The 25,207-nt window shown below is 42.7% G+C and overlaps 1 protein-coding gene across 1 annotated transcript in view; it reads left to right on the forward strand.

Annotated features, from left to right (window-relative positions):
• The window catches only part of LOC124605895 (gamma-aminobutyric acid receptor alpha-like), a 352,032-nt gene that overhangs the window by 123,262 nt on the left and 203,563 nt on the right, over positions 1-25,207 (forward strand). Inside the window, exons 4-5 of the mRNA XM_047137842.1 lie at positions 8,808-8,875; positions 16,723-16,946. Of these exons, the coding sequence (XP_046993798.1) occupies positions 8,808-8,875; positions 16,723-16,946 (292 nt within the window). The remainder of the gene's footprint in view (positions 1-8,807; positions 8,876-16,722; positions 16,947-25,207) is intronic.

Genomic DNA, 25,207 nt, shown 5'->3' on the forward strand with positions numbered 1-25,207 from the left:
TCAGCATAGTACATGGCCTTTAAGCGATACAAAAAAGTAAGGCAGATACCATTCAGCACTGAATGATGTTGGTGCTCTACTTCTATTTTTCAGACAAATGAATAGGCGCCATACTGTTGCTAATACAGAACGTACCGGGTGATCAAAAAGTCAGTATAAATTTGAAAACTGAATAAATCACGGAATAATGTAGATAGAGAGGTACAAATTGACACACATGCTTCGAATGACATGTGGTTTTATTAGAAACAAAAAATACAAACGTTCAAAAAATGTCCAACAGATGGCGCTTCATCTGATCAGAATAGTAATAATTAGCATAACAAAGTAAGACATAGCAAAGATGATGTTCTTTTCAGGAAATGCTGAATATGTCCACCATCATTCCTCAACAATAGCTGTAGTCGAGGAATAATGTTGTGAACAGCACTGTAAAGCATGTCCGGAGTTATGGTGAGGCATTGGCGCCGGATGTTGTCTTTCAGAATCCCTAGAGATGTCGGTCGATCACGATACACTTGCGATTTCAGGTAACCCCAAAGCCAATAATCGCACGGACTGAGGTCTGGCGACCTGGGATGACAAGCATCACGAAAGTGGCGGCTGAGCACACGATCATCACCAAACGACGCGCGCAACAGATCTTTCACGCGTCTAGCAATATGGGGTGGAGCGCCATCCTACATAAACGTCGTACGTTCCAGCAGGTGTTTATCAGCCAGGCTGGGGATAATGCGATTCTGTAACATACCGCCGTACCTCTCGCCCAGCACGGTAGCAGTTTCGCTGCCCAGCGCCATCTCTCGGACATTTTGTGAACTTTGTTTTTTTTTTTTTTTTTGGTTCTAATAAGACCCCATGTCATTCGAAGCATATGTGTCAATTTTTACCTCTCTATCTACATTATTGCGTGGTTTATTAAGTTTTCAAATTTATACTGACTTTTTGATCACCCTGTATATCTAATTTAACTCAAGTAGTATTGTCAGCAAACTACTTGGCGTCTGACAGGGTGGAAGCTTTGCTCTAGCGGCCACCGGCTGCATCCTTCTTTCTCTTCTTCCCCATCACCATTCAGCCGACAGCCCCTCTCGGTGCTGCACTCCGAGCCTGTAGGAAGAGAGCGGCTATAGCACTGAAAATGGGGGAGTGCTGTTTAGGCAGGTGTACATTGAACAAAAGTTTGTAGATGGGAAGCTAGACATTAATGATACTGCCTGGTACAACTAGCAGCAGGTGAAGAAAAAACTGCATACACTCCCACACACACACACACACACACACACACACACACACGCAAAAAGATATGGTCATACTGTATAGAAGTACATACACTGTGAAACTCAGGCCCACATACACACAAAAACCTATTAGAAACTGATCTTACTACGAAGGTTGTCCAGAAAGTAAGTTAGGATCGGTCGCGAAATGGACACCACAATGATAACCTATTGAAGCTTTGCACAGGTGTGTTGGGTAGTGTCTCTAGTATGACCGTATGTCGCAACACGCTCTTTTCAGTTGTGAGCGCACTGTGAGAGAGTAAAAGTGCCTGGAACAACGATGTCTCCCTCCAAGTAGGAAGAGCCGCTTAGAGGATTTGCCTTAATGGATGCAACCCACCTAACACAAATGCCACGCAATTCCTTCTTCTCAGCCGCACCCTGCAGGGCAGTGAAGACGCTCCTGCGGCCTTTTTGATGGGAAGTGTTCGACCACCCACAACACAGTCCTAATAGGCTCGTCCTGAGTATCATCTCTGTGCACATGAAACGCTGGATACGAAGACAGCACACGGGCGCAGGCTACTCGCTACAGACCAGCGTAGAGAATTATCGAAAAGCACAGGCGGCTGACTCCTGTCACGATGGTGTTGGAAATTTGATGTAACGCTCAGACAAATGTCTAAGTCGGAGCAGCGACTAAGTAGAGAAGTATCTGGAAAGTGTAGCTAACTCGTGCAAATAAAATATTTCTGATTTTCGCTATGGTTTCCATATAGCGACCGATCGGAACTTACTTTCTGGCCAACCCTCGTATTATTTCGCATGCACTCGTTCACACGTACGCTATTTAGAAATAACTACCCAGCTATAACTAACCAGCTACTTTTAGTCACTCAAGTGGCTAGTGTGAGAATGGGAGCATTCCGTACCTGTCCTCACAGATATATCATTTCACTTCATTGCACAACATATAACTTTTCAGCTGTGATACAGTATGTACGATATTGTGTCATGATCAGAACAAGACTTGGCGCACTATACGTGGAGGTTGAGATAGAACACAGCCCGTAATATCGAGCAGACAGTCACTGTAATCTTCTTAGAGCTACTGAGGCCGCGCGATGCACAACGTTAGTCCATGTCAGGATGGCGCCTGTAACTGTACAATATGCTCATATTTCAGGTCTGGAATCCACAAAATCCACAGTCTCGTCTTTCATCAGGCTGATAAGCTAATTGTTTTGAGGTATTTTGTCATAAGAAATATCGGCCACACATAAACATGTGTCGAATGCGTCGGCATGGTACTGCAGATTTTCATCCAATTGACGACACTGTTCTTATCCACACAAAGCAAATCTGGACCAGTAAAATGAGGTTTCACAACTCGTAACGCAAGTGGTACATGTAGCGGTTAGAAAGGTCCAATACATAAAAACCACCAAAATCAGGTTTCGCGATCTCTGCCGAAACGTTAACCACATGCAGAGTGAGTAACCACCTAAAATTTATCCTGGCGATATAATCCCTTGCGCCATTATGCTCATCCCAACGGCAAACTAAGAAAATATCGTGACTCTATCTCAAATTCTAGAAAGCGTCCAAAAATACTAAATTGATAATTAATTTGAGGAACTCTTTTTCGAAATCACACGTTGATTGCTTGAAGGAGATGGTGCAGTAAAATTCTATGTACCGACTTGACAGAAAATCCTAGGAAGTTCTGGTCTTACGTTAAATCAGTAAGTGGCTCGAAACAGCATATCCAGACACTCCGGGATGATGATGGCATTGAAACAGAGGATGACACGCGTAAAGCTGAAATACTAAACACCTTTTTCCAAAGATGTTTCACAGAGGAAGACCGCACTGCAGTTCCTTCTCTAAATCCTCTCACAAACGAAAAAAAGGCTGACATCGAAATAAGTGTCCAAGGAATAGAAAAGCAACTGGAATCACTCAACAGAGGAAAGTCCACTGGACCTGACGGGATACCAATTCGATTCTACACAGATTACGCGAAAGAACTTGCCCCCCTTCTAACAGCCGTGTACCGCAAGTCTCTAGAGGAACGGAAGGTTCCAAATGATTAGAAAAGAGCACAGGTAGTCCCAGTTTTCAAGAACGGTCGTCGAGCAGATGCGCAAAACTATAGACCTATATCTCTGACGTCGATCTGTTGTAGAATTTTAGTACACGTTTTTTGCTCGCGTATCATGTCGTTTCTGGAAACTCAGAATCTACTCTGTAGGAATCAACATGTATTCCGGAAACAGCGATCGTGTGAGACCCAACTCGCTTTATTTGTTCATGAGACCCAGAAAATATTAGATACAGGCACCCAGGTAGATGCTATTTTTCTTGACTTCCGGAAGGCGTTCGATACAGTTCCGCACTGTCGCCTGATAAACAAAGTAAGAGCCTACGGAATATCAGACCAGCTGTGTGGCTGGATTGAAGAGTTTTTAGCAAACAGAACACAGCATGTTGTTATCAATGGAGAGACGTCTACAGACGTTAAAGTAACCTCTGGCGTGCCACAGGGGAGTGTTATGGGACCATTGCTTTTCACAATATATATAAATGACCTAGTAGATAGTGTCGGAAGTCGCATGCGGCTTTTCGCGGATGATGCTGTAGTATACAGGGAAGTTGCAGCATTAGAAAATTTTAGTGAAATGCAGGAAGATCTGCAGCGGATAGGCACTTGGTGCAGGGAGTGGCAACTGACCCTTAACATAGACAAATGTAATGTATTGCGAATACATAGAAAGAAGGATCCTTTATTGTATGATTATATGATAGTGGAACGAACACTGGTAGCAGTTACTTCTGTAAAATATCTGGGAGTATGCGTGCAGAACGATTTGAAGTGGAATGATCATATAAACTTAATTGTTGCTAAGGCGGGTACCAGGTTGAGATTCATTGGGAGAGTCCTTAGAAAATGTAGTCCATCAACAAATGAGGTGGCTTACAAAACACTCGTTCGACCTATACTTGAGTATTGCTCATCAGTGTGGGATCCGTACCAGATCGGGTTGACGGAGAAGATAGAGAAGATCCAAAGAAGAGCGGCGCGTTTCGTCACAGGATTATTTGGTAACCGTGATAGCGTTACGGAGATGTTTAACAAGCTCAAGTGGCAGACTCTGCAAGAGAGGCGCTCTGCATCGCGGTGTAGCTTGCTCGCCAGGTTTCGAGAGGGTGCGTTTCTGGATGAGGTATCGAATATATAGCTTCCCCCTACTTATACCTCCAGAGGAGATCACGAATGTAAAATTAGAGAGATTAGAGCGCGCACGGAGGCTTTCAGACAATCGTTCTTACCGCGAACCATACGCGACTGGAACAGGAAAGGGAGGTAATGACAGTGGCACGTAAAGTGCCCTCCGCCACACACCGTTGGGTGGCTTGCGGAGTATAAATGTAGATGTAGATGTAGGTGACTGTCACAACTTTCATTCCCAGACTGAGGCACTCCTGGAGGCTTCTGAAACGCATAATGTACTGCCACGTACTCGGAATCCCCGTACGCACCTGCACGCGCTGCCATGTTCTCATCATCCAGCGTGCCTGTGTGTGTGCCTGCACATATTGCAGAGTACGTGATCCAACGTACTTGAATGCTCACCTGCTGAGAATCTGGAACCCACATTCCTGCCCTCCACCACCTTCCGCCCTTGTTCTGCGGAGAATCTGTGACGTCAGTATATTATTACCTATTCGTAGGAACAAATTAATTATTTTTCAGACTAGCGGCTCGTGAAACATTTGTACAATGCTCTGAGTTGGGTGAACCACTGACTTTTAAATATACATACAGTAGATATGCATAATATTTAGTAACAAGTAAATTCTTCAATAACTTTAAATTAACTTAACCCTTAAAGGTTAAAACCTCAAGTTTCTCTAGTTAGAGCTTAAAAGTTACACAAAGTAAAGGCCTAGCTGCAATAACAATTTGTCATTGTAATTACTCACCTCGTCCTTAGAATTCAGTGAGAAGTTGGCGCCTGCTTTCCATGGGACATGTCAGGAACCACAGAAGTGAAACAAAATCTGAAATCAATATCAGCATAAAGTCTATTTCTGTATTTATTTTTTAAATAGGCATATGAAGAAAACGAGGTTTCTCTCAAATATGTGGATATAAAGGGTAATAAAGCCATTATTGATTTATTCGATAACAGATGGATCTCCTTTAAACTTCACCAAAACCCAACTCATGACAAACATTTATAGCATTTTGTAACTGAAAATCGATGGAAATTCAAGAAGCTGCTCTTTTTCATTTACATTTAATGTGGATTCTAAAACTGTTGACTCTGAAGAGATTGCGAAATCAATTGTTATTTTTGAAAATACAAAAGAAGTATTTTCTGAATGTTTTTCCAAGTCCCTACAAATGTTCTTTAACCACGTTCTTAACACTTCTGTCTAAAGACAGACGACTTTCCACCAGGTAGTCGTGAAGAATATCAAAGCGTTCGGTTTGATTCCTACTGAAATACCTTACCCAAAAATTAATATGATTGATTCGTTATAGTGCTGCACAATGTCAACGTTTATATTTGACCCCTGGAGAGATAAGATTAAATTGTTAATTTTTCAGAAAATATCCGCCAAATAAGTAAAGTCTGAAGCCAGATTTCACCTTCCATGCACTTTGCTTTGTGAAAGGCATGGGTGGTTAAAAAAAACGCAAACTTCGTCTTTAAGCTTATGCAGTCTAGAAATAGTTTTGCTTCGAGATAGTCAACTAAATTCAGATTTAAATCCGCTGCGCTTGCATTTAGAGACAAGAGCCTGTATGTGACTACAACAATGTGTCTAAGGAACGTTCGGCGCTACGGACTTCATTTTGGCAACAAGCCAGTATAACATCCCGGAATACACTTCGCACATCTGAACAAACGCCTCCACAGCGACTCCAGTCTACTGAATTTTCGTAAAAGTATTCTCCACCTATGTTAAATATATCCCCTCTCGTAGTTCTCTCTTTTAAAGATATGCAGAACAGTATCCCCTCTTCCACAGATTCCGCAGAATCCTTCAGACTGATGTTAGCAAGAAGGTCGCCACAAACAAGGCTCTGGCTCCCTGGCACCTTTATATTTTAATATCCAAACCCAATGTAATTATCATCTTTCTTTCTAACATAACACTAACTTGCGATTTTGTTAAACCCTTTTTCCCTTTCAAACTTTTACTTTTCAATCACTTCTCCATTTTAATGTGAACGGAAACGATTCTGATTCACCACTAACAACTTATTGCATTTGCCACAAAGAACGAGGAAGGGGGCCATTTTTAAAAATCAAACGACTGGCCTGCATGTAACAGTTCCTTAGTGGTTTTTTCCACGATATTCACTGAGAAATATGAAACTCAGTATGTTTCAAGAGGATGTTTCACTCCCTTAACGGACCCACTCCCTTAACGGACGTGTGGGTACGAATAACCAAATAAGGGTCACTTTCTCTACACTACAACATATTCAAAGCGAAACAAACTAGAACAGTATCCATTGGGTATGTGTACTTGTTAACAGACCTGAGTCCATACTGTCGTCAACTTTCTGATTAGGCCACGTAGGCCACAATGCCGTCCAAAGCTGAAGATAAGACCTCTGTCCCTATGCGACAGCGCTGCCTAACCACTGTGTCATGTGATGATACATTGTTGCTGCACACGTCCAAGAACTCAGCACTGACTCTTCCAGCGTTGTTCCCCTTCAGATGCAGAAAATAAGTACCGGCACGACACTCCACGGTATCATAACGCTGACCCAACGTGATCTGGCTGCATCAGTGGTGGGCTGTGGGACTGTAGTGTTGGTATTACATGTGTACTACATTCGTATTTATATACTTGGAAACCAATGGAAAATTAATTACCTAAAACTAATTTTCCTATATAATAATTACAGCTATACGATTGCGATTCGAACAGATATAACAGCGTACGTCTACAAACAGTAAACAGCACCCCCGACTCAAAACGCAAACATTATTGTGCTAACGTAACATATCAGCAACATAGTTACCCACAGCAAGGAGGCCCTGACAGAAACAAACGCTCCCAATTTTGTGCCGTTCTTGATGGTTTACGAATAGTCGATGCAAATAATGTGAGAAACAGCCGTGCATGTATCTGACACTAATCAAAGATTAAACTGAAGAAAGACTTCAGAGATCTAGCACTTATTCGTACACTTAAATCGAAGACAGCTAGAAACGGTAACAGAAAATGTCAAGTTTTACAAGAATATTTTTGATAATTTAATACTAAGAGAAATTTAGACGTAACCGACGAACTGAATTATGAAATCCATAATGGTCATGTTGGAGTAGATTGAGTTTGTTGCTTCAGAGTATCACAGGGTTCCCAGAAATTCAACCACAGCTAACTTATAAACAAGACAGCAGACCTAATCTCCTAGCAGATTAAAAGTGTGTGCCGGATCGGCACTCAAATCTATGACCTTTGGCCTATGGGGGCGGTGTCTGGCCGACTGAGCTATCCAAGTAATTGCCAGTGAAAGACAAACGTCGTAGTATCAAGTCCCAACACGACACACTTTCATTCTGCTAGGAGGGTTCATATCTATTCATACTACGCTATACTGTTAAAATGTGTTCTACGACAGTGAGGCATTAGATGCGACACCCCCCAAAAAAACGAAATAAAAAAAATACACCACCCATGCTTTGCGACAGCGTGCCTTTCGTATAATTATAAACAGATGCAGGTATAATTAACATAGTAGCCGCTCTCAGTTTGACGTTGCTACTTCAGCTTTGCTAACTTTTGGCTGTAAACTCATAAGTGAAACTAAACAGTCTCAAGCAGTAGAACCTACAACAGAGCTAAGTGTAAATAGCTTCAGAAGACTCTTCGCCATCAGCGGGTAACTCTAGGGTGGGCAATATCCAATCACAGAATAATCGGCGCTATATTCCTTGATGGCACCGTGACTACAGGACGGTACGTCAAGGTTTTGGAAGATGATTTCGTCCCTATTATCCAAAGTGACCCTGATTTTGACAAGATGTTGTTCATGCAAGACGAAGCTCGACCCTATCGAGACAGGAGAGTTTTTGATGTTCTGGAGAAGCACTTTGGGGACCGCATTCTGCCTCTGGGGTACCCAGAGGCCACTGGCATGGGCCTCGATTGGTCGCCATATTCCGCGGATCTGATCACATGCCTTTTGTGGGGGTATATTAAAGACAAGATGTACAGAAAGAACACCAAAACCACTGCTAAGCTGAAAACAGCCTTTCAGGAGGTCATCGACAACATCGATATTCCGACACTTCAGTGGGTCATGCAGAATTTCACTACTCGTCTGCACCATATCATCTCCAGTGATGGCAGGCATATCGAACATGTCATAATCTAGATCCGAATATCTGTGGTCACGTTTACATGTTGAATCAAGTGCGTGAACCCTGTAGTTTCTAAATTACGTTTCTTTCGTATAGTTCACTAATTGTTACCCTGTAGTAGTTAGCAATAGAGATACACTACAGACAGTATAAACCAATTGTGAGTAAATGGCTTTTTCTTTTGCAGGTCCCCCGGCTATCGTGGAAGTAGACATCATGGTGCGCAGTATGGGACCGATATCCGAAGTAGACATGGTGAGTTCGTCATGCGAGTGCGCAATCTTAATGCTGCCTAATATTTCAAAAACAGGCGTTTAGGTCTATTTCTCTCTGTGGGGCTAACAGTGCTGATCATTACAATTTTTCAGTATTGAAATCCTCTCTAAAAATACTGAATAGCTGAGAAAATGCCTAATCGTTCTAGGTTTAACGAGGGGACAACTCGGAAATTCACCGCCTATATGGTGGAGAGGAGGCTAAGGCTACAGTACAAAGCCGTGATGAAGCTGATCAACAAAGACGTAAGACAATAAACAAAAAATAACTTGACAGTCTGTATACGATAACGGAAATAGCCAAAGGTGAAGCTTGATTTGGCACATAACATGTTGTTGATAAAGACAAAGTAATAGTAATTACGGATGAAAATAAGATTTACCGAATAGCAACGTTAAAATTGCAGGAAAATGGAAACAGTACACAGGAGAACTATACTATGGAAAAATTCGCCTGCAGATACAATTAAAAAAAAACAAAGAAAACAATCATGCATATTGTGTTGCCAGATCTTTCTGAAAAGATGTATTGGAACTAGTAGTGAAGCATAGACCTTTCCAATGTGAATGGAACAAAACTGTAAGACCGGTTGTGCAGTTATTATAATGATTTGTATGGACTGTGAAAGCTGCATACAAATTTCGAGTGAAATACTGTGTTTCCAAGAAGATAAATGCAACAAAATGCGAAAATTACTGACTGCATTGCCTTGTTGTGTATCTAAAACAATAACTATCACTATCCTCAATCTAACGGGACATGAAGTCGCGGTTGCACGTTGTATATACGAGTTTTACTTTCGGAAAATATATGAAATACGTGGCTCGAGACAAGCAGTATTAGATTTATTATCAGCTTTGAAAGAATCAAAGGAAAATAGTTACACAATATACATAGGTGTCGTAAATATAGAGGAAGCTCTCAGTAGAAAATACAAATGATAGGAAAGAATAGAAACGTTCGGCTTGAGTGTGACAGGCTATCCACCCCCTCTAAGAAAAGGTATTCTAAAATCTTGTGTTGAAAGGCTGACTTGTAGTGTACTCCAAGGTGTAAGTTAAGTCGGAGGGTGATAATTTGGTTGTGAGTTGGGAAATGCTTATGATAACAGATTTTTCTGCAACGTTGCACCAGTCTACACTCGAAGCTGGTAATATTCGTTGCAGTATTTAAAGACTGACTTATGCTTAGTTCAGCCAGTTCTAAATTTAGTTCGTTCGTATAGGTCATCATAGGAGACAGAACGAAAGTACGCTAAAGATACGTACAGAATGGTATATTCAACAAGATACGATGTTGACTGAAAAAATAAGAAACTGCTGACCTTGCTTAAATTTTGCGGTGCAGTCGTCAGCTTTTATGGAGGTTACTTTTGTTGGTGAATTCGGCAGCAACAGGAAGACCTTGCTGGAAACAAACACTCCTTTGTATAATATTTCAGAAGAATAAGTTACATATAGATTTTGTTAGAATGAAACATGTACATTTTAATGAAAACAAACGACTCACTATGAAAGAATCCTCCGAATGTGACGGAAATCAGTAGATGTGATGTAGATATATATATACAAACAAGTGACTACAATCCATTAAATTTCGGGCACGCAGCCACGCAAATAAAATTTCCTCTACTGATATTTCGGCCGCGTATCGTCCTGCCATCTCCAGAGCGAGTCACAAGACAGTCTTGTGACTCGCTCTGAAGATGGCCGGATGATACCCGGCCGAAATATCAGTGGCTACATGCCCGAAATTTAATGGATTATTCATTACGCCGCGAGAAGTTGAAAATGCACACAAGTGACAACAATTTCAGAAAAATTGGATGCCTTATTCTAGAGAACGGGCTTCACAAAATGAGCACGTCAATAACGCGTTGAACCACCTCTGGCCCTTATTGAAGCAACTGATTGGAACTGATTGACAGCGTTGTTGGATGTTTTCATGAGGCATACCATGCCAAGCTCCGTCTAATTGCAGCGTCAGATCGCCACAATCCTAAGCTAATTGGAGGGTCCTGATCATAATGATACAAACGTTCTCAGTTGGAGAGAGATCCGGCAACCTCGCTGGCCAACATAGGTTTTGGTAAGCACAAATGCAAGTAGCAGAAAATCTTTGCTGAAATGTAAGCCCAGGATGGCTTGCCACGAAGCGCAACAACAAAATCTGTCGCAGAGCTTGGTCCACATATCGTTACGCTGCTAAGGAGCAACCCGGCCGGTGTGGCCCAGCGTTTCCAGGCGCTTCAGTCTGGAACCGCGCTGCTGCTACGGTCGCAGGTTCGAATCCTGCCTTGGGTATGGATGTGTGTGATGTCCTTAGGTTAGCCAGGTTTAAGTAGTTCTAGGGTCTAGGGGACTGATGACCTCAGATGTTAAGTCCCATAGTGCTCAGAGCCATTTACCATTTTGTTAAGGAGCCGCCGATGACAGTCAAACTGGTCCTGCTATGCAGTGATATAGTACCCAGTCCATCATTCCTGGTTGTCAGCAATATGGCGGGAGGTGGGGGGGGGGCAGTCAGGTTGGTGTCCCACCTCTGTTTCAGCCGTCTCCAAACACGTCTTTGCTCGTCATCTGGACTCAGTTCGATGCGAGGCTCATCACTGAAGACAGCTCTACTCCATTCAATGAGGCTACATGCCGAATGTGCCAGACACCACTGAAAAAGGGATTGTTGGTTTAAGACGTCAGTGTGGTTATCGAAGGAAGTGGCACCGCGACAGTCCCAGTTCTGCAAGTCGCCTATTAATGGTCTTTGTGGTCTCACATTTACACATCGGATCAACGATAATGATGAATCCGGTGTTCTGAGTGTCTCTGTTATAACTGCTCGTTCATCATGTTATGTCGCCCCTCTACGTCGACCGCTTCCTTCTTTATGCTGTGTTCGGCCACGGTTCACACATTCCTGGGAACATCGTCGAATAGTGGGGTCGCTCCTGTTCAGATGTCTAGCGATCCGCCGAATACTCCAACAGGATTCTCTGAGACCACCTACACGTTCTCTCTAAAATGCTGACACCTGCGTATATTGTTCACGCGTGTGTCTACGAGGCACAGTGTCTGTCCACCCAAGAACATGGAATGAAACTTGCAAATACGTTATGCCCTGGTATCGACATGCCCCCTGTTTACTATCCTTGCCAGCTTCGATTTGAAACTACGCTGCAGTATCACATTCATCCACTGGCCGCCAAAGTTTACAATTTTGCTTTTTCCGTCGCTACGTTTGTGAATATCAAAATTGGTATTTCTAACGGATCTAATAAAGTATGATTGGCCACAGTGCGACTTGGCGCCGCTAAAGACAATTGTTGCCTCTTTTGGTGGTAAGACGTTACGGGACCAAACTGCGTAGGTCATCGGTCCTTAAGCTTACACACTACTTTAAGTTAAACTAACTTAACGCTGTGGACAACACACACACATTCCCGATGGAGGATTCGAACCTCCGAAGGGGCGAGCCGCACGGACCGTGACAAGACGCCTCAGACCACGTGGCTGCCCCGCACTGTTGCCTCTCTTCGTTGCCAAAATTAAGGCATAATCAACTCTGGAGGTTGTGCTACACAGCACTAAAGTGATGGCTCCCTGTTCTCGTTTATTATGCACTAAACTGAAAGGAAGGAAACTCAAACTGCATTTCTACTGGTGGTTAAAATTTCCATAGCCCACAAAAGCTGAGCTTTATTAAATAGAGACCAAACGGAATAAAGGAAAAACTGTTGAAACCATGCCTTTAGAGTACTCAGTATTACGGTCGTAAAAGGAGACCACTGAGAAAATTGAAATAACATGAAAGTATAAACATGTGAAATTACAATAGTGTGTTAAAAAATGAGGCAAAAATTATGCTACGAAACGAGGTGATATACATCAAGAATTTGTCAATGTAAGTTCCAGCGGAAGAGAAAATATTCTAGGAGGGAAAGTGAGAGAGATTGTAATGTGCAACCCAGTTCTGATGAGACAGGATGTATGATGTGTCCTAAAATGAAAATACTGCCACAGAACAGAAAGACATGAATGAGTCTGATAGAGTAATTAAGGAGATGAAACACCGAATACCATAAGTCTCCTATTCACACTGCAGAAGAGATGCGCTTTGCCCGTTCCGCCTACGGATTAAGTCAGCTCTGTATGCAAGTATGAGAAAGTGTTCAAAATGTTTGCGTAGCGTGTCTGTATCTCTAGGAGTATCTGAGGTGGAACACGGACCCGAGAACGAGCTCGGTATGCCGTTACTTGGGAGTGGGAAACAGCCTAAAAATCACATCCTCGCTGGCCGCCACAACAACTCCACTTCGTTAATCCACAAGGCAGGTTCGATCTGTCGCGCATGTACCTCCTCAACCGGGAAGCGGTCGCGTCAGCACATACGGCTAACCGACCAGATGACTTAGATAAGGTATTACGACAGTTAAAAGACTGTCGAGTCTAAAACAGCGTCGAAGTGACTTCGCTGCGTTGTGTCCCGTTGATTAGTATAAACGTTGCTTATTTTGCCCTCCATTATAAGGTAATTCAATTACTGCTTTTGACACCAGGACATACAGGATTTTACAAAAACGCCCCACTGGTAATGCGCACATTTAAATTTCGGTCGCTGCTACAAAAATATATAGTCAACGATATATAGGATAGATAAGCAAACATCGTACAACGGTATTCAGAAGTTCATCGTGGATAATGAAGGCGTTACACGTAATAGGCTGGCTGACTGTATGACAGACTTGGGGAGAGATTCCTCGTAACAGCAGATATAATACGAAAAGGCAAGAGACTTGTTATCGCAATAATTACGGTGAAGATATGAATCAGTACAGAGAGCGGCAGCCAACTTTTCGCCATCAGCTGCAGAAATGAGAAAAGTTTGCCCAGAAGATTATGAATCAGAACAACGCGGCCGTAAGCAGGTGTCACTGGCTACACGAAATCACTGCTAACACAGCACGTGGGCGTCTGCATGCTTACATCACAAAATGTAAATGCTGGAGGGACACATACGAAGAAAAATACACTCCTACAGCTTCAGACAAAACAATAGACATTTTTCAACGTAACCTTTCAGTACTGGTGGTGATAAAACTCTACCTAAGTAGGAGGATTACCGTCGCTTTGTCATGTCCTACAGCTCCTGCAAGCTACCGTCTTCAATAAATGGTTTCTTAAATTCATGTGGTTCACGAAATTACTGGCACCTGCATGTTATTGCCGGGTATTAATAACTTCTAGCCGAAGGTTTTCACCAACCGGTAAAATTACAACACAACCGATAACGCATGTTTTTTTTTTTTTTTTTTTGAACCACTACAGAAGGCACCTATAGAGAGCTTAATAGGCAGTATATAGCTTTTATTTGCTTTCATGACCCAGGATTCGACTGTGATACTGACTTTCACCTATTCTTTATGATGGAGGGAGCAAATAATCAGTCGAGGGTAGACATTTATATTTATTCAGTACCGACGGCATATCAATAACTAGCCGTGTTTCTGTTGCAATATAAATCATCACAACGGTTCTCTCTAGTTAACATGATTCAGTGTCGCCACGTAATTGCCGGCCGCGGTGGCCGTGCGGTTCTGGCGCTGCAGTCCGGAACCGCGAGGCTGCTACGGTCGCAGGTTCGAATCCTGCCTCGGGCATGGGTGTGTGTGATGTCCTTAGGTTAGTTAGGTTTAAGTAGTTCTAAGTTCTAGGGGACTTATGACCTAAGATGTTGAGTCCCATAGTGCTCAGAGCCATTTTTTGAGCCACGTAATTATGGGAAGGGAGAGGGGAGCGCAGACCTGGCTTCAATGTAATTTTATGCTAACATACAACTGTACCTAAACCCATGCTTATTACATCCAACTGCTATAGATGACTCAGAACAACTTCAGCAAAGACACAGCAAGCAAACTAGGTCAGGGCGGAAGAGTGTCTCGCAATTCCTTAGCAAATCAATGGGCATTAAAATTTGATAATTTTCCTGGATACACGAGTTTAGCCCGTGTATTTTACGTAATGTACAACATTGCCAGCAAATCAAATAGGTATGGGGGAGCACAAGAAACGTTATCACTTCAGTATCATTCCGCGCACGTGGCCAAGTTGCTGTAGCCAACAGAAATCCCGACAAATACGGACACGCAGGATAATTCCTTCCCTATCTTACACTCACCCACTACCGTATGGTTATTCACTGGTCTACTACACATTTTCAGATCGAAACTGCACTTTATCAATGTGGCGGTTGCTCCAACCGACCACGTGGTACGAAAGCAACTTCACAAAGAAAACATATAGAAAATAAATAAAATTCCCCAAAATATTACTATAAATGAAAGACCACGTTTAAATACATTAAATGAGAGAACTTGCGTTACACACAGAGCACTAATACGACAGTGAGCCTTTGTCCCACGGTGCGTGGCCTGACCAAGGCACAAACGCAAAATTCTACTGAAATTTGAATAAATTATGAAAATAAATTCCGTTATGGGGGTTTAGCGGTAATCTCACACCTGATTTCAACATCTGGACTTCATTACTGAGCCAATTTAAGACAATCTAATATCTTTATAACATTACCAAAATCGAGAGCTGCGTCTCCACGTCTGTTCAGTGCCGTAACCGAGGAACAAGGGGACCTCCGGACATCTCGCCTAACCGTTCTTCGTTCAAAAGGTGGTGGAGGGGATGGTTCACCAACCTAACAGAGCCAATACTCGAGCCTTCGTAACCTCTCTGACCTGATTCGCCCACCATCTTTGTGAAACTTGTTCACGTTTAGCGGTCGGTACTGTTCCACCACAGAACGACTCTACACATGCAATGCTAGGACCTCTACTATCTCATACTATCTCATTCATACAGTCCAAGGTTACATACGGGAAAGCATACAAGGAAACGCGGCACACACGAAATAAAATGAATACATAAATAAAGAAATAAATAAACACCACTTGAACCATTCACTTCTGCAGAGTCAAAACAGTCTGGCTATAGTTCTCCTGTATCGGAGTTTATTGGAAAAATATGGAACGGGACAACAAGTTCGTTTTCAGTTTCAAATATTGTCAGAATAAATGCAGTCAGTTACCTAAGAAATATATTCACAAGCCGAAAGATGCTGTTAAATTGTTATTTGAAAACTATGACACAGGTCTGGTGGTAACAACAATTAGTTTTATCATACCTGATAATGGCTGATTAATATGCATCAATTTAATTGGTGTAGTCGTCCAACACAGTCGTGCTATAGAGGGAAAAAACCAAGCATTGTGATTAGGTAGCATGTGGTCTTGGACATTTTGCTGAGGCTGACTCACCAGTGAATTGCTGATTAGGTGACGAGAATCTGCCACCGTGTGACGTCGATTGTCTAGCGTAGCTCTTCCGGGGATTAAAAGCTAGCCACCATTGAACAGTCCAGTTCGCGAAGATGACAGACCAGTCCTAGAAGAACTGTTATGGCAAAAGCATTCTGATTCTTCCTCAGACGATCACAGTATCATCTGCGTACAATGTTACAGGCACACAATTTTCAGTACAGCCGTGGCATACACAATATAATGGCTTGGACCGAATACTGATCCTTGTCGTTAACCTGCACAGATGGGGCACTCCATCAATTCGCGGCTATGCGTGGCGACCTTTATCAGGAGTACTTGGGTCTCACACTGAGCCTAGCTGAAAATTATTTAGGGCGTTGCCAAAAGAGTTACTTTTTTTAAATTAACATGTATCTTCACAGGTCTCTTTCGCGCCAGAGTTGGCTTAATTTAGGTGCGAATGTAATGGCTCGGCTAACCTGGTGCCTTTGGTACTGTGCAGACGTATTCGATGGACTGCTACTTCCGGCAGTCGTGGGTGGACCGGCGGCTGGCGTTCACCGGGGGATCCAAGGAGACGCTGGCGCTGAGCATCTCGATGCTGGCGCGCATCTGGAAGCCGGACACGTACTTCTACAACGGCAAGCAGTCCTACCTGCACACCATCACCACGCCCAACAAGTTCGTGCGGCTCTACCGGGACGGGCGCGTCCTCTACTCCTCCAGGTGAGACGGACCCGCTCTCTCACAGTTGGTCAACTCCAGCCAGAAGACTGTAAAGTATTTCACCGCCTCTTCATGCGATCGCCTCGCGGTTGCATTGGAAGGGAGTGTGTGGGAGGTATTTTCAAAAACGTGACGTACGTGATGATTGAAACATCTTGACGGTGTTCTTGGGAACAAGAAGCCAAATTTCTGGAAGGTAACTTTCAGATCAGGACCAGAAATAGTGTATATGTGGACATAAATAACCTTTCCATTCTCACATAATAGGTATCTGAACATCCGTTATACAACAACGAAACGCATGCTTGAAAGGTTTTCAATGACATTAGCCGCATTTGGACATCGAAATGAACCAAGGGCACCAGTTGAAAACTTGTAACTGGCCGTAACTATCTCAGCCATGCGAGCACACTTCCAATCCAACCCAGATTCTCAGCCCGTTGCACACGACAGGTGTGGCGTCAGCTACCATTGAACCCCTCGTTCGTCATTCGGTTAAGGCGACCACACACGATGAGCGGGGCTTCCGGATTTGAGTCCCAGTCGGGCACAAGTTCCCATGTGTTGACATTGATTCATTTCAATGCCCAAATGTGGCTACTGTCATTGAAAACCTTTCAATAATATATGCATAGCCGCTGGATCACATAACGTGTCTGTTACTTTGGACTTGTCCGAGAGAACAGAAACCGTTTATATGTTAAAAATGAAGTTCCTCCAGCTGTATTAAGGTGTTTCTTTAATTAACAACTAGTTTCGATGTTGTTACATCATCATCTTCAGGCCCATACTTGCAGACAGCAACCGTATGTGTCTAACACTAGTAGTCAGTGGTGAGATAGGCGTGTTCCATGCGGAAGGCCTTCCGCTGACTACTGGTCGAATGTTCACGTGCTACTGACGTGAGCATCTACAGAGAGAGATAGAAGGACAGTGAAATTACCACTAGGTGCTAAATGGTCGGATTTAACGACTATTCACAGAACGTAAAATAGAGTACATGGTAATCCGTGGCATCTCTGCCGAAACAGCACAATGGTGGTGCACGCACAAGTGTTCCAGAGCACACCTTTCATTGTATATTATTGAACCTGGAGCTCCATAGCAGACCACCCGTAAGTGTTGACATGTTGATTCAACGACATCATCAAGATTGCATTGGGCAGGGGACCAGCGAAATTCGACCGTCAATCAATGGAAATGTGTCGGCTATTTGGGTGAATTACATTTTTGTTACACTAGATGGATGGTTGTCTTCACAAACGTCGTTATCTAGGTGAACGGCGGCTCGAAAGATGCCACGCGCCACGGACGCAGGCTGGTGCGAGCGGTATTATGCTGCGAGAAACTTTCTCCTGCGCTTGCATGAGTCCTGTGGTGGTAATCGAACACACGCTGACAGCTGTAAACCACCCTCACCTCTTCATGCTTGATGCCTTCCCCGAGGGCGATGTCAGCTGTCAGCAGAATAATTGTCTGTGTGTCAGAACCAGAACCGTGCTACAATGGTTCGAGAAGCGTTATAGTGAACGAACGTTGATGTCTTGGAGACCTCCTGATATGTAGAATCAGTGATGTATTTCGTTCCAAAGGCGGACAGACAAACCATTACAGAGGTGTTCGTAACGTTTTGGCTCATTAATGTGTCTCCTTTGCCTTACCATTGACTACTAGTGTTAGACAAATACGGTTGCTGTCAACAAGTATAGTCCTGAAGATGATGTTGCAAGAACACCGAAACATGTTGCCAATAAAACAAATACCTTAATACAGCTGGAGGAATTTCGTCATTTTTAACATATATTCGTTTCAATTACGGATATACGAAGAAACCATTTATGTATGTACATACCTGAAGGTTTTGGGCAAAGTAGGAAATACAGATGCAGGAGTGAAGACTCGGTTTTAAAGTTCTCTGGACAATGTGCCCACTGGAAACCAAGTACACCGTCGTGTTGGGAAAGGACGGAGAAGCAAAAATCATCACGCCCATTTTCAGTGAAACTGACTAAGCATTAAGTTTAATCTATTGAGGGAAGCCAAAGGAGACACACTGATGAACCAAACCATTATGAACACCTCCGTAATAGATTGTTTGTCCGTCTTTGGAATGAAATACATCACTGATTCTACATTTCAGGAGGTCTCCAAGACATCGACGTGAGTTCACTATAATGCTTCTCAAACCACTGTAGCACGGTTCTGGTTCTGACACACGGACAGTTATACAGCTGATAGTTGACATCACCCTCGGGGAAGACATCTAGCATGAAGGGATGAGGGTGGTTCGCAGTGCCGTCGGTTACTACCAGAGGACTAATGCAGGCGCAGGAGAAAGTCTCCCACGGCATAATACCGCTCCCAGCAGCCTGCGTCAGCGGCGCGTTGCACCTTTCGAGCTGCCGCTCACCTAGATAACGACGTTTGTGAAGACGACCATCGACCTAGTATAGCAAAAATGTAATTCACCCAAAGAGCCGATACATTTCCATTGATTGACGGTCGAATTTCGCTGGTTCCCTGCCCAATGCCATCGCAAGTGATGATGTCGTTGGATCAACATGTCAACACTTACGGGTGGTCTACTATGGTGCTCCGTGTTCAATAATGCACAATGAACGCTGTGCTCTGGAACACTTGTGCGTGCACCAGCATTGTGCTGTTTCGGCAGAGATGCCACGCATCACCATTACTTTACAGAACAGACAAGCCTCCGAACACAGCGTTCTGTGAAGAGTCGTTAAGTCCGACCATTTAGCACCTAGTGGTAATTTCACTGTCCTTCTATCTCTTTCTGTAGATGCTCCCGACAGTAGCACGTGAACATTCGAGTAGTTTCACTGTTAGATATTCACCGATAGGCTCTGCGTAATAATAATCCTCCCTTTGTCAGAGTCGTTTATCTCAATGAATTTCCCATGTGCAGCCCACATCTGCGCTAGGGTGATCCCCTGACCATGTCTGCTCCGCTTACACACTTTTGGTGCCATGTCACGTGCCCACAACGTCACCAGGCGGCCTCCAACGTCACGGTGGGCAGTGGTCGTAATGTTTTGGCTTATAAGTGTAACTGCAGATAGCTGGATGGCAGTCTGAATCACCACCCACACGAGTGTGAGGGTACTGTCTTAACCATAGTACCAACACGCTCTTTCGCAAACAAGTGACTCATGCTAGGGAAAGTGACGCTGATGTGTTCAACTCGATCATTTGAATTGTAACAGCTAATGTACAAAAGAGAGGAAGCAGGATTCGGGTGTAACGTCTCGTTATCATTTGGGATCTTGCATTGGAGAAGGTTGTGGAACGATATTCATCACGTCCTTCTCAAAGGAAGGAGTCTGGTATTTATTGAAAGGGGTTTACGAAAACTACGGAAAATTTAAATATGGGTGTCCGATGACAGAACTGAGAATTGGTTGTGTTAACATTTGCGCCACATCGCACTGTAGGATGGTCTAGGATATGGTAAGATATGTATGGAGAGTTGAACTAGTTATCTCTATGCGACTAGCGTGCCGTAACAATTCCATCACCTTGTTTGGGAGAATCGGACAGAGATGTTTCTACGCTATGACTACTTAAATGTGAGTAAGCTTGTTAGGTAAAGAACCGTGAATGATGTTCTTACTGTAGTGTTCAGTCCAAATACTAGTTTGATATACCTCTCTACCCTTGTCTGTACTACGCTATACCTTCATCTCTGCAATACTATTCCAATCTACACTGACTCGCACCCTCTTACTGTTGTCGAGCCTTAGCTTTCCCCTACATTTCTGCCCCTCGCCCTTCCATATGTTCACTGCCGACAGTTCCCTCTCTTACTGAATTAACGATTCCTTGATACCCCACGATGTTCCCTGTTAACCTGTCCATTCTTTTACTCAAGTACTTTTACTCAACTGCCTCAAGTACTCAGTTCAGCACCTCTACATTAGTTATGATTTATAACCTTCTTATCATCAACATTCTTCTGTAATATCACACAAATGCTTCTATGCTCTTCTTATATGTCTTTTTTTTTCTCCATGTTTATCTTCTACATACAGTTAAACCCAAACAAACACTTTCACAAAAGACATCCTCAAAGGTAAATTTATAATCGAATCCTTACGTATTTCTCTTTTTGAGAAAAAGCTTTCTTTGCTACTGTCGGTGTGTATTTTGTATTCTTTTGCCTCCCCCATCGCTAGTTATTTTGCTGCCCTAAAAGCTAATCTCGTCTATCTCTTTTAGTGTCTCATTTCTTAATCTACTTTAATTCCCTCAGCATATTTTTTGAGTCACCAGTATTCTGCATGGCTTGATGAGGCCTGCTGAGAATTACTCTCCTGAGACAACATTCTAATCTCAGAGTAGCAATTCCAACCTAAATCTTCAGTTATTTGCTGGACGTATTTCAATCTCTGTTTAACCCTACAGTTCTTACCCTCAATCTCTGTTTTCCCCTAAACTTCCTACCCTCTACCGCTCCCTCTAGTACCATAGAAGATGACGTAACAGACGTCCTATTATCCTGTCCCTCGTCCTTGTCAGTATTTTCCACTTATTCCTTTCCTCTCCGATTCTGCGGAGAACCTCCTCATCCCTTAACTTACAGTCCACCTAATTCCCAACACTGATCTGCAGCGTCACATCTGAAATGCTTCGATTCTCTTCTGTTCCGGTGTTTGCACAGTCCATGTCTCACTCCATACAATGCTATCCTCAAAATGTACATGTTCATAAGTTTCTTCCTTAAATTAATGCCTATGTTAGATACCAGTAGACTTCTCTCGGCCAGGAAAACCCTTTTTTCCAGTGCTAGTGTTCTTTTTATGTCCTCCTTGCTCTGTCCATCATGGGCTATTTTGTTAGTAGAATTCCTTAATCTCGTCCACTTCATGATCCTAAGGTCTGATATTAAGTTCCTCGCTGTTATTATTTCTGCTGCTTCTCATTACTTTCGTCTCTCTTCGATTTAATCTCAATTCTTATTCTGTACTTATCACACTGTTCATTCCATTCATAAGATCCTGTAATTCTGTTTTACTTTCACTCAGGACAGCAATGTCATCAACGAATCGTATCGTTGATGTCCTTACAGCCTGAATTTGTTATGCCAGTCTTGAGCCTTTCTTTCATTTCCATCATTACTTCTTCGATATATAGGTTGAACAGAAGGGGCGGTAGACTACATCGCTGTCTTACAGCCTTTTTAATCTGAGCACTTTGTTCTTGGTTTTTCGAGTGTTATTGTTCCCCGCTGGTTCTTGTACATATTGCATATTACCCGTCTTTCCCTATAGCTTACCCCTATTTTTCTCAGAATTTCAAACATCTTGCACCATTCGACATTGTCTAACGTTTATTCCAGGTGGGCACGTCCTGTAAACGTGTCTTTGTTTTTCTTCAGTATTGCTTCCATTATCAACCGAAAAGTCAGAACTGCTTTTCCGGTGCCATTAACTTTTCCTGAAACCAATCTAATCGTCATTAATGCGTCCTCAATTTTCTTTTCCATTCTTCTGGATATGATTCTTGTCAGCAACTTCGACGCATGAACTGTTAAACTCACTGGATAATTCTCGCATTTGTGTACTCTCAAAATCTTCGTAATTGTATGAACCACGTTTTTCTGGAAGTCTGATGGTACATCGCCAGTCTCATACATTCTTCGTACCAACGTGAATAGTCGAAAATGATTCAAATGGCTCTGAGCACTATGGGACTTAACATCTGAAGTCATCAGTCCCCTAGAACTTAGAACTACTTAAACGTAACTAACCTAAGGACATCACACACATCCATGCCTGAGGCAGGATTCGAACCTGTGACCGTAGCGGTAGAACGGTTCCAGACTGAAGCGCCAAGAACCGCTCCGCCACAGCGGCCGTCCGTGAGTAGTCCTTTTGCTGCCACTTTCCCAACGATTCTAGAGATTCCGACGGAATTTCATTCGATTTTAATTCATCTAAAGCTGTTTTAAGTTCTGATTCATGTACTATACCCGCTATCTCTTTCCTGTAGACTCCTGTTTCTTCTTTCAGGTCATCAATCGAGTCCTGCCTCTCACAGAGTCCTTCAATGTAATCTTTCTGACTTTCCGATCTCTCCCATGCATGTAACAGTTGACTTACCATTGCACTCTTAACGTTACCTCCCTTGCTTTCAGTTCCTTCTGATATTATTTTGAATTCCTGTATGCTGAGTCAGTCCTTCCGACAATCAGTTCCTTTTCGATATCGTCACATTTTTCATGCAGCCATTACGTCTTTCCTGCACTTTGTATTTATTTCGTTCCTAAGTAACTTCTATTTCGGTATTCCTCAATTTACCCGTACATTTCTGTACTTCCTTCTTTCGACGATGATTTCTTCGTAATTACCTTCCTTTTACCTATGTTTTTCTTTCCAACTTCTGTGACTGCCCTATCTAGAGATGTCCATTCCTCTTTAACTGTACTGCCCACTGAGGTATTGCTTAATGCTGTATCTATAGCCTTACATAACTTAAAGCGTATCTCGTCATTCCTTGGTACTTCCGTACCCTATTTCTTTGCGTCTCTGACTAGTCTGTTAAACTTCAACCTAGTATTCATTACTACTAAATTGTGATCACAAGCTGTATCTGTTCCTAGGTACGCCTTACAATCCAGTACCTGTTCCGGTATCTCTACCTGACCATGATATAACGTAACTGGAATCTCCCCATATCTCCCGGCGCTTTTTAAGTGTACCTCCTCCGCTTGCTATTATTAGCAGAGCGTTCGTTGTCACTAGCTGAAATTTATTGCAGAGCTCAATTAATCTTTCTCCTCTCTCATTCCTGCTACCAAGCCCATATTCTCTCGCAACCCTTTCTTGTACTTCCTCGCCTATGACCGAATTCGAATCCCCCATGACTATTACATCATAATCTACCTTTACATACTGAATTACCCGTTCAATATTCTAGTATGTTTTCTCTGTATCTTCATCTTTGACGTCGGCTTGTATACCCGAAATCTAGTCACTCTCTTCCCACTCATAACGTATTAATGCCACTTTCTGCTAGTGTTGATATTACTCTACTCTGATATGACCAGAAGTACTTGTCTTCTTTCCATTTCTCTTCACTGACACCCATCGTATTTAGATTTCCCTTTTCCGATTTTCTATCTTCCTTACCATGTTCAAACTCATTACATTAAACGCACCGACATGTAGAATGTTATCCTTTCGTTGGTTATTCAGTCTTTTTTACATGGTCGCCTCCCCCTTCGCAGTTCTCTCACCGACCCGAATAAGGGACTAGTCTGGAATCTTTCGCCAGTGGAGAGATCGTCGTAACACTTCATCAGTTACAGGTCACAAGTCCTGTGGGTATACTTTATGTTCCTTCAACGTAGTGATTTCCATTGCCTACTGCATCGTCATGCTGTGGATCATTGCTGATTCTTCCGCATTTCAGGGGCAGTTTCCCACACCATTGGTAAGAGAGTTCCCCGAAGCCCTGTCCATTCCTCCGCCCTTTTTGACAATTCCGTTGGCAGAATGATGGTGACTTCTTACGCATGAAGTATTTGGCTGCCATTGCTGACAATTTTTATTTTAAATTCAAGCCTTTCAGACACTCTGGCTACAATTGTGTACATTACTTTTTACTGCATCTTCGCTGCAACAGTAGTATTTTCTCGCAGTGGAAACCTGAGGTTCACTTTTATAACTGCCAGACTTTTTATCACGCACAAGCGCTGCCTACGGTTGGGCATCGCCCAGAATAAGACAGGAAATCAATGTAGCACTGCGCAGAAGCTCGTGATTACGTAAATGCACCGGCGTGGTTGGTCTGCTGTATTCCACTATAACTGAATGTAGTAATCGCTATTTTACATGATAATTATTGAATGATGGTATTAATATTTACTATAATAGAGAATTTTTCGCAAATGGTAATTTCAATCCATAAAATGAAGCCAAGTGTACAAAGTATGTTTTCAAACGGTTAATTATTTTTATTTAAATCTTTCATCTAAAATCACAAAAAAATAATTCAAGAGTATTACCATACAAAGAAAAATTTCTTCCTCTAGAAATTTTTGTAGCCGCTATAAAGTGCATGTTGAACTGAACATCAATAATGCGTGCATATCATTAATAAACTGTATCATTAATAAACTGTATGCCACTACATGATATGTAAGCTTGATTAATTTTCAGATCAAAATGCACTTAACAATTGCTATAGAGTCGAAATCATTATTGAGTAAAGTAAATGAACAGTTAACAGTCAAATGGCGG

The sequence above is a fragment of the Schistocerca americana genome, chromosome 3, assembly GCF_021461395.2.
Source record: "Schistocerca americana isolate TAMUIC-IGC-003095 chromosome 3, iqSchAmer2.1, whole genome shotgun sequence".
Classification (NCBI taxonomy): Eukaryota; Metazoa; Arthropoda; class Insecta; order Orthoptera; family Acrididae; genus Schistocerca; species Schistocerca americana.